Below are 10,023 nucleotides of genomic sequence, written 5' to 3'. Positions count from 1 at the left end.
AGGCCTCCTGCGAGAGCTCCTCGCTGCCCAGGATCTTCTTCAGCAGCGCCTGCTTGAGCGGCTCCCGCGTGTGGCTCCACAGCCGGTCCTTGCCGCGGGTCTTGGACACCATCACGCGGCTGAGCGTGTGCTTGGGTGGGGGCCTGCACAGCACAGGACAGTCCGCACTGACGGCCAGGTTGTGAGACTCCAGCCCCATCCTGCCCCGTGTAGGAAGCGGAGCGGAGAGAACCGGCTTCCCTGCTGCACTGCGTGACCTGGGATGAGTCACCAGCCCTGCCGGGGCCTTACTTTCTCAGCCAACAGACGGAGATACTAACAAGGCTGGCTGTGCCCCGGCAGCCCTGCCCGCCTCCCCGGCCTGCTCGCGCCTGCTTCTCTCTGCTTGCTCTGCTCCAGCTGTGGCGCCCCCCCACCCGGCTCCCCCCGCCTCGCCCCCCCCCCCTCCGCCCCAGCTTAGCTCAGACACCACTTCCTCCACGAAGCCTCCATCTCCACCCCGACCCAGCATCTCCATGACAACACTGGGCGCACAGAATAACAGCCGCCTGGTCTCATGCCTGTCTCCCCACCAGGACTGTGAATCGGTGAGGCAGGTACAGCCTTGAGTCAGGAGTGCCCAGGACTCCACCTAGGGTGGGCGCAGTCACAGTATCTTAAATGAAGGAAGGATAAGATGGCACAACATGAGACGCATCATCTCGATGGACTGAAACTGCCCTCTGGTTCCCTCTGACCTGGGCACTGCTCACAGACGGGGACACCGCAAAGCAACCCCAGCACGCAGACCAGAGGGTAGCAGAAGCCTGCAGCTCCCTGTCCTGGGACCCTCTCTCCCCTTCCCCCGTCACCTGAAGTAGTCGTAGGAAAATTCCTCCAGCGTGTAGGGCTTGGCGCGCACCTCAGGCTCTGCCGTTCGCAGCTGCAAGAGCCGGATAACGTCCTGCCTCTGGTCGGGGGTCATGGTGACCAGGGCCTAGAGACCGAGAGACGGGGAGCTGAGGTCAGGTGCCCCTGGATCTGTACCCCGGGCCCCTGGATCAACATGGTAAAGCCCAGAGCCTTCTTAAGTGGGTCTGGGGGTGGGCCCTGTGCCCCATTCTGACCCTGGGAACACCTTTCCTCCTGGGGGATCTCTGACATTACCACTGCCTCCATCATGCTGGCCTTAGGACCCTTCCCTTGGTGCCCTGTGTCTGAACTAAGTTGGGTCAGTCAGAAAGCCTGGACAAGGCAGCGGATGCAGTGTCAGAACTGCCCCGTCAACAGAGCCTGGCTCTGGAACTGCCTGGAAAGCTGGGCTCCGAGTCCTCAGTGCTGGCTCAAGGGGCTCCAGAGGAAGCAGGGCCTCACTCCCCATCTCTGCCCTCACTGCCTTTCTGGACAGTGCAAGCCCGTACCCCCACCCCCATCCCCTAGGCCACTCTTCTCTGATCCCCTACCCCTGGACAGTTCCTCCCCTGATGCAATTTCTAGGTCCCTCTCCACCTGGCATACATTTGATAGTTGCCCCCAACTTTCAGTTTATGGTCCCAGAAGACCCCCAGATCATCTTCACAGAAGCTGCAAAGCATGAACCTACTGTAACCCCTCACTCCATTTTATGTGGGAAGAAGACAAGGAGGGGCCAGGGGAGCCTCCCATGCATGTGCCCCACCCCGGGCCACGTACCACAATCTCCCGCGGTGGCATGGTGACAGTGGGCATCACATACACGCAGTCGGTGGGGAAGTCCCCACGCTGCTTGGTCCTCTCATTGATGCCATTGGCCCAGCCTGAGTTCATGACCTGCTCTCCTGTGTCATGGTCCAGGATGATGAGGTCCCCCTTGGCAAAGCTGAGGAAGCCTGACTCCTCGCCCGCTGGAAGGCATGGGTGAGCAGGGCCACATGGGGGCAGAGAGAGAGGCTGGGTTGGAACACCTCTCTTTGGGTTGATGACCTGTAAGCCCCTCCTCCCCACTGGAACTGAGGCCCTGTCCCATATCTGCTCAGCAGCCGCTCTGCCTCTACCTTGCACAACCCCCAACACAGATAGCCATCGGAGGGGGCCACTTCCCAGCTCAGAAGCCTTCCGTGGCTCCCCACTGCCCTAAAAGGAATCCCACACTCCTCGACACGCTACAGGCCTGTTGCTGGCAGATGGCCTTCCTGACGTCTTCTGCCTCACTTTTTGCCCCTCCCGCCTCGCCTCACCTCACCCATTCCAGCTGAAACAAACTGCCCACAGTTCCCAGACACACCTGCCCCCTCCAGCCTCTGCTCGGTTCTCCTCTCTGCCCCAAACGATCTGTTCACACATACGTCCTCCCCGAATCCCAGGCTCCCACAGCCTCTGGGCTTCCCGGGTCACTGCATTATCACAGGAATGGTCACTGTCTGCTCCCACCCCCTCCCCACTGAGGGCAGGGCTGGGTTCATTTCGTCTCTTTCTCACGCTCTGCTCGGGACCTCAAAGGCCCGGGGATGCACGGTCCATAGCTGTTACCACTGTCATCATTTGAAGATGGTGGGTATTGGGGGAACACTGAGGAGGAACCCCTGATCTCATCTGGAGAAGTTGGCAAGTAATAGGTATTTAAGACCAGAGGGAGGAAGGTTCCCCGCAGGGCACAGATCGAAGGCACAGGGTTGAGCTATTTGGTCCAGCTGGAACCGAAGGTGTCTGGGGAAGAATGGGTAACAGGCTCTAGAGATCCTGAACGCCAGGCCAAGGCTAGGGCACGTAATCTGCCTAACACCCTGACCCCAGGGACTGGCATCTCGTGCCAGGAGCCACTCACCAGGGCTGGGGTTGTCCTGCAGGGCCACCACATACTTAGACCTCTTTCGGAGCCCCTCCAGGAAGGTGACCACCAGGTCACGGATGTCCTCAGCATTGCTGGAGGTGAAGGTGTACTCATCCCCCTTGATGGTGGCCAGCGTAAAGCTGGGGGCTACCAGTTTCGCTCCCCTGCAGGACCAACATGGAGAACAGGGCCCAGTCGGGGTCACTCCTGCCCAGCCCGAGTGAGATGCAGCACAGCCCAGGTCAGAGCAGCCCAGCGAGAGCGAGACACGGCACTCCCTGAAGGAGACCAAGGCCAGCCCAGTCAGATGTGGCCCAGCCAGAAAGAGGCCGGCTCAGCCAGGGTGAGATGGGGCCCAGGCAGCCACAGCTCAGCCTGAGTCAGCCACGGCCAGGCCAAAGTCACACATGGTCCTGGGAGGCCTGCAGGGGGAGCTCACTTCCCCTTTGTTGTCTAATTCCCACTCACCCTTTAGGGCTCAGCCTAGAAACCACTGCCTCCAGGAAGCCCTCCCTGCCTTCCCATAGCCCTCAGCACACTGGCCCCTACTTTACAATGGCTTATTCGATGCCCATCTCCCTTCTCAAGTGAAGCTGCAAGAGGACAAGGACTATCTTGTCACCACTGCATCCCATGTGCCTGGTCCGAGCTGGACATGACCCAACCCCTGCCCACATCGGACACAGCCCAGAGACACTCCTACAAGCCCCAGATGCGGGGAGGAGGCACTGCTGGGAATGCCAGTCCATTCCAGGACCCACTCCCAACGTTGCTCCCATGTGCACGGCACTTCTCAGTTTACAAAGAGCTCTCCTATCAATTTTTGCATGTATTCCTCACCACCGTACTGATGGAAAGTTAAGACCTCCATTTTAGAGATGAGGGCATGGAGGTGAGTCCCACACGGAGCCCTGAATCTCAGGCCAGCTTTTTGTACACGCTCGACTGTCCCCGACTGTCCTAACCACCCGTGCCCATCCCAGGACAGCCACGAATGTGCTGGAAATACCCGCCCCCCCCCCACCCTATAGGGAGGAAGGTGCCTCAGGGGTCTGCAGGGTGCAGCACATACTGCTCAGTCACACGCGACCAGGACAGGCCACTGCGTGTCTCTGCACCTTGGTGATGTCCTCTGTTAGGTTTCCTTCAAAGGCCCCCATGACCTGCAGAAAAGCCCCGGGAGCTCTCTCCTTCCCTGTGTGTCTGCCTGTGTCTCCATCTGCCCCTCCTCACTTCAGAAAGTGCTGAATCAGGACCCCGGGTTTGAGTCCCATCCCTGCCACTGGTCTTCACAAGTCCCCGCCCTGCACTAACGCGGGGAGTGGGGGCCGGACTAACCTACTGCTGGACACAGCCATGATCTCGGGGAAGGACAGCTCCAGAAGCACCTGCTCCTGCTCATCCACGAAGTAGACGCCCGTCCAGTTGACGGCCACAATGACGTCGTTCTTGGGGAGGCTGGGGCCTGGGGCAGAGACAGAGGCACTGAGAGGGCACCTGCCCGCTGCAGAACCCAGCCCTTCTCGATCCTCATAACCACCAGGGAGGTGGCCAGGGTGGGTATGTTGACGTCCATTTTACAGATGGGGAAACTGAGGCTCGGAGAACACAACCTCCCTACAAGCCGAAACCCCAGGTGTGGTGGGAAGAGAGTGTTGGATTAAGGAACTGGGTTGAGGCCGCATTCCTGCCCCTGGTCTGTGCAGCTTGGGACAAGTCCCTGCCGTGCGGTATGGTGGGATACGGGGAAGAGTCAGACAAACTGAGCCCCAGCGTTCCCTCGAACCTGATATTTGGTGGTTCTGTGAAGCCACCACCAGCACAGGGCCTGGCATGGAGCAGGTGCCTGGTACCAGTGGCCTGAGGTTGGCTCAGCAAGTGGCCAGTGCAGGTTTGTCGGCTGCATCTACTCTCAGCTTCACGGGTTCGGCCCAGCCTGTGCTCTGGGCCACCCTCTTCTGTACATAGTAGGTGCTTTAATGATCACAATACTCAGTTGTTTGACCCAGTGTGTTGCTGAGAACCTACTATGTGCCACGGAGCCCTACTGGGCTGCAGGGAGGCAGGACCCACTCAGCACATTGACTTGGAGGCCAAGCAACCCTGCGGGCAGGAGGCTGGCTGACTGGGGAGTCTGGCTCAGGCCATCCCCCTCCCTCTGCCACGGACCAGAGCCATCGAGGGAGGGATGGGAGGCAGGTGGGCTGAGGGGTACCTGAGAACTTGTAGGCTTCGTAAAACCTGGAGAAGAGCAAGGGCCACTTGAAGCGGGCATAGTTGACCACATCCTCTTTGACCTTCTGGGCATCAGTTCTCCTCTGGGCATAAATCCCCTGGAAGGGCACAGAGAGGGACAGGGGACAAAAGACTTGGCACAAGCTCTGTCTGGAAATCAAATGTCCCTGTCTGCAAGTCAGAAGTGGGCCCCAGGCCACCGTGTCCTCGTGTACACCATGGCCTCACCCCACCCCCCCAGCCTCCCCGTCACTCCATCTTCCTCCGATTCCATCAACAGCAGTGAGCACTTGCTAGAGGAACATGGGTCCCCCCTCAGGGAGCTCCCGATTCAGCAGAGTGACAAGAAAGCCCACGATCCCAGCCAGCGCATGTGCAAGGCACAAGGGCAGGGATCAGGGAAGGAGTTTTGGGAACAGGAACGTGAGTGGCTAAGGATGGGGCCGGGGGGGTGCCAGGCCTGACCAAGAAGAGGGAGTGGGAAACCGGTGAGTAGGAGCCAGGTCACAGAGAACCATGGGCGAGGCCACCACTGTGAGGCTGGTCTCTTAGTGGAAACTGACAGGTAAACTTGGGAAATAGGAAGATTGCAGGGTAGAGAAGGGTTGGAGCCTGGAGTGGGCAAGCAGATGGGGGAATAATGCAGTGCTCCTGGCAAGAAATTAATGCACGGATGTTTTATTATCTAAAAATATTCTGCCGAGCTTTAATAAGAACTTGGTGGTATTGGAGTAGAATTGGAGGGATCAGAATGAACTCATGGTTTTTATCATCTATGAACACAAACATAGATGAAGACTTGTGTGTGTGCCAGCCCCTGTGCTGTCACATTTCCATGCACGAAGAGGGCCGTTAACATCTGGTGAGTCTAGGTGAAGTGTATACTGTACACAGCAGGCCTAGCTTTTTAACTTGCAACTTTTTCGTAAGTTTGAAATTATTTCAAAATAAAATGTTTTTACTCCTCTGACCCTAATAATCATGCTAATTCGGACCTGTCCACTCTACAAGAGGCCGGGGCCAGGGCTCTGGAACGCACAGGCCAGGGCACTACAGTCCAGTGGGGAGACACACGAGCTCGGTCACGGGCTCTGAGAGGGCAGGGGGCACATCTGTTGCACTCGCAGCTGTGTCTCCAGGGCCTGGTGCAGTGCCCGGCACATGGCAAGCACCCAAAACAAAGGGAATTCATGAGTGATGGCACCCAACCCAGAACATGTCAGGTGCCACATACACATTGGCAGTGCACACCGAGGACCCAGGGAAGGCAGAGGAGTGGAGGTGGGGATGGAGGCTGGAGCCGTTGGCAGGTGGAATGGATGGGCTTCAGCAGCTAACCAAGTGTGAGGGGTGAGGGAGAGGAGGTGGCCAAGAACAGAAAGAGTGGGGGAGGGAGTACATGCATCTCTTCTGGAGGGGGCTGAGGACAGGGAGGTCCTCGGGGGTGAGCCAGGCCTAGAAGCACAGGGGGGTGCAGGGAGCATTCGGGTACAGGTGGAGACTTGTGGGCAGCTCAAGGGGAGGCAAAGAGCTCAGGGGGAGACACATGGGGCTCCTGGGTTAGGGAAGAGGCCACGTGGCGTAGGGGTTGAGACACACTGATCTTGGAGCCCTTGGCAACCTGTGTGCAAAGAGGATTCTGCTCTTATACAACCAGGGCCTGGAGATGGGGAGGCCCATGGGTCCCCTCCAGCAGCCAGGGTCCCCCACCCCAACCAGGGCACCCCTGCTCTACTTGGGGTGGGTCTCTTAGCTTAGAAGGGAGCTACTCAGGGCTGGTTATGGGCCTGGGGCCTTAAACAAGAGCAGAGGGGGCCAGTACCTCAAATTCCCCAGGCAGGAAGTTGGGCCAGAGCTCTTTTAGGGGAAAGGAGGTGCACTTCCTAGAAGCTCCTCCAGCATGCACCAACTCTCCTGAGCTGTAGCACTAATAAGCATTGGTGGGAGGCCAGGAGCTGGGACCCGCAGTGCCCATGGACCCATGGTTTCCCTCATGAGGCCATGGGGCTAGATTTGATCCATCTCTGTGTCCCTGGCGCCCAGTGCAGAGTAGAGGGCAGAAAACACAAGTGAACTGATATCCATGGTGGAGAAAGGCTGCTGGGAGCCAGGAGGTGGTCAAGGGTGCCATCCTGTCCTCCCAGCCCCATGGACAGACAGATGTCAGGTAAGAGCTGTGACCTCTTTGATTGCTCAGGTCCTTACCCTCCAGCCAGGTCATCAGAAAGCCCCTCCTTCAAAACCCCAGCCCTCTGACCTTCTTGTGGGCAGCAATGGCCAACTGGGCCCACTTCTCCAGCGTCCTCAGGGGCGTGATCTCGCGGTCAGGGATGTAGGTGGGCACGAGGTTCAGGAGGCGCTCCAGGATCATCTCGGAGCCGTAGTCCACAAAGTACTGCTGGGAGGCCAGCTCGGCCAAGTCATCCTCCTAGGTGTGGGGAGATCTCATTTATACATGCTCTGGGAAGCCATTCCGGGCCACCAAAGCCCCCAGGCCCTGCATCCTGTAGCTTTCAGACCCTTGCCATCGGGACCCTGTGCTCTCCCTGACTCACTAGGACCTCCTCCTGTCTGCTTGGCGGAGCCATGAGCACCGCAAGGGCAGGGCCATACTCACCTGCTCCTGGGTTTCCTCAGCACCAGCACAGAGCTGGACTCTGCCCAGGGGCACATGAGCTGACCAGAGGGACCAGCCAGCCCATTGGTAATGGGTCATCCACTACCTTCTCAGCCTGATGAGAAAGGGCTGCCCTGGAGAATGGGAGACCTGGGTACTGCTGGAGACTATCAGAGGAACGGGGTGCATCACTACCTCCATCACCATCACTACACCCCCTGGGGACAGTCAAGGCATTGAACAACCAGTGAGCCATAATGCAGAGGTTGCAGAGAGCCAGATGGGCACTGAGCGTTTGCCCCCTTTCTGTCTGAGGCTGGTGCATGGCGGCCCCAGTGTTGCCTGCCTGGGGCTCCCCAGGGCTATGGCAGCAGGGGCAATAGGGAAAGGGTCTTGTGCACCTTGAAGGCAGTAGACGTTTTCCAACTAGTTCAAAGTATTTTGGAATTTTAGCAACTGATATGGCTGTACTAATACATTCTCCTTGAATATCAGCTCACCAACACCCAAACCACCACTACTATCATCACCACCATTACCAACACCAACACCACCATCAGCAGCACCATCATCATCACTACCTTTACCACCACCTACACCATCACTACCCTCCACCATCATCCCTCATTTCCATCATCTCCATCCTTATTCCTCCATCATAATAACCAACAGAACCGTAAGTGTCATGAAAACCATCATCACCATCAAAAACAAAGCAACCACATCAATCCTGTCCTCAGGAGATAAAAGCATACACGTTTGTAAACTGTGGTCTAAACGAGTGGATCTCTTACTCCTTTAGAGCAGAGTTTCTAGACTAACTAACAATACAGCAAGATGCACAGACAAGATGGTGGAGTGGAAGGACCTGAGCTCACTTCCTCTCACAAAAACACCAAAATCACAACTAACTGCTGAACAACCTCAACAAAAAAGGACTGGAACCTACCAAAAAGGATATTCTACTTCCAAAGACAGAGAAGAAGCCACAACAAGACAGTAGGAGGGGTGTATTCTCAATACAATCAAATCCCATGCCAGCCAGGTGGGCAACACACAAACTGGAAAATAATCGTATCGCAGAAGTTCTCTCAAAGGAGCGAGAGTTCTGAGCCCCATGTCAGGCTCCCCAGTCTGGGGGTCTGGCAACGGGAAGAGGAGCCCCTGGAGCATTTGGCTTTGAAGGCCAGCTGGGTTTGATCACAGGAACTCCACAGGACTGGGGGAGAGAGAGACTGCAGTCTTGGAGGGCACACACAAGATTTCACATGCACTGGGACCCAGGGCAAAGTAGTGACTCCACAGGAGCCTGGGCCAGACCTACCTGCAGGTCTTAGAGGGTCTCCTGGGGAGACGGGGGGTGGTTGTGGCTCACTGTGGAAACAAAGACACTTGTGGTGGAGGTACAGGGTACTCATTGGCATGAGCTGTCCTGGAGGCTGCCATTTTGACACTAAGACCTGGCCGACCCAACAGCTCGAAGGCTCTAATGCTGGGACATCTCAGGCTGAACAACCAGAAGGCCAGGGACACAGCCGCAATCATCAGCAGACAGGATGCTTAAAGTCTTCCTGAGCCCACAGCTGCCTGTAAACACACCCCTGGACATGGCCCTGATCACCAGAGAGACAACACCCAGCTCCACCTACCAGTGGGCAGGAACCAGTCCCTCCCAGGAAGCCTCTTAGACCAGCCTCATGCATCAGGCGGCAGACACCAGAAGCAAGAGGAACTAAAATTCTGTAGGCTGTGGGACCATAAACACAGAAAGTTAGACAAAATGAGACAGCAGAGGAATATGTTCTAGATGAAGAAACAAGATAAAACCCCAGAAGAACAACTAAGTGAAGTGGAGATAGGCAATCTACCTGAAAAAGAATTCAGAGTAATGATGGTAAAGATGATCCAAGATGTCAGAAAAAGAATGGAGGCAAAGATTGAGAAGGTAAAAGAAATGTTTAACAAAGACCTAGAAGAACTAAAGAACAAAAACAGAGGTGAACAATACAAAAACATAAATGAAAAATACTCTACAGGGAATCAATAGCAGAATAAATGAGGCAGAAGAAAGGGTAAGTGAGCTGGAAGACAGAGTGGTGGAAATCACTGCCACAGAACAGAATAAAGAGAAAAGAAACGAGGACAGGGCTTCCCTGGTGGCACAGTGGTTAAGAATCCACCTGCCTGGGCTCCCCTGGTGGCACAGTGGTTGAGAGTCTGCCTGCCGATGCATGGGACGCGGGTTTGTGCCCCAGTCCGGGAAGATCCCACATGCCATGGAGTGGCTAGGCCCGTGAGCCATGGTTGCTGAGCCTGCGCGTCCGGAGCCTGTGCTCCGCAATGGGAGAGGTCACAACAGTGAGAGGCCTGCGTACCGCAAAAA

The 10,023-nt window shown here is 56.6% G+C and overlaps 1 protein-coding gene across 1 annotated transcript in view; it reads right to left on the bottom strand.

Moving 5' to 3' along the window:
- MYO7A (myosin VIIA) overlaps nucleotides 1-10,023 on the bottom strand; it is a 98,798-nt gene that overhangs the window by 11,252 nt on the left and 77,523 nt on the right. The window contains exons 32-38 of the mRNA XM_024749673.1: nucleotides 7,281-7,451; nucleotides 5,004-5,121; nucleotides 4,127-4,253; nucleotides 2,783-2,952; nucleotides 1,672-1,862; nucleotides 852-976; nucleotides 3-143 (exon numbers count right to left, since the gene is read on the bottom strand). Coding sequence (XP_024605441.1) covers nucleotides 3-143; nucleotides 852-976; nucleotides 1,672-1,862; nucleotides 2,783-2,952; nucleotides 4,127-4,253; nucleotides 5,004-5,121; nucleotides 7,281-7,451 — 1,043 coding nt within the window. The remainder of the gene's footprint in view (nucleotides 1-2; nucleotides 144-851; nucleotides 977-1,671; nucleotides 1,863-2,782; nucleotides 2,953-4,126; nucleotides 4,254-5,003; nucleotides 5,122-7,280; nucleotides 7,452-10,023) is intronic.

This window comes from Neophocaena asiaeorientalis, unplaced genomic scaffold (assembly GCF_003031525.2).
Source record: "Neophocaena asiaeorientalis asiaeorientalis breed wild unplaced genomic scaffold, Neophocaena_asiaeorientalis_V1.1 scaffold363, whole genome shotgun sequence".
In the NCBI taxonomy this organism is placed as follows: Eukaryota; Metazoa; Chordata; class Mammalia; order Artiodactyla; family Phocoenidae; genus Neophocaena; species Neophocaena asiaeorientalis.
The sequence above is the reverse complement of the archived record's forward strand: the minus strand, read 5'-3'. Positions and strand labels throughout refer to the sequence as shown.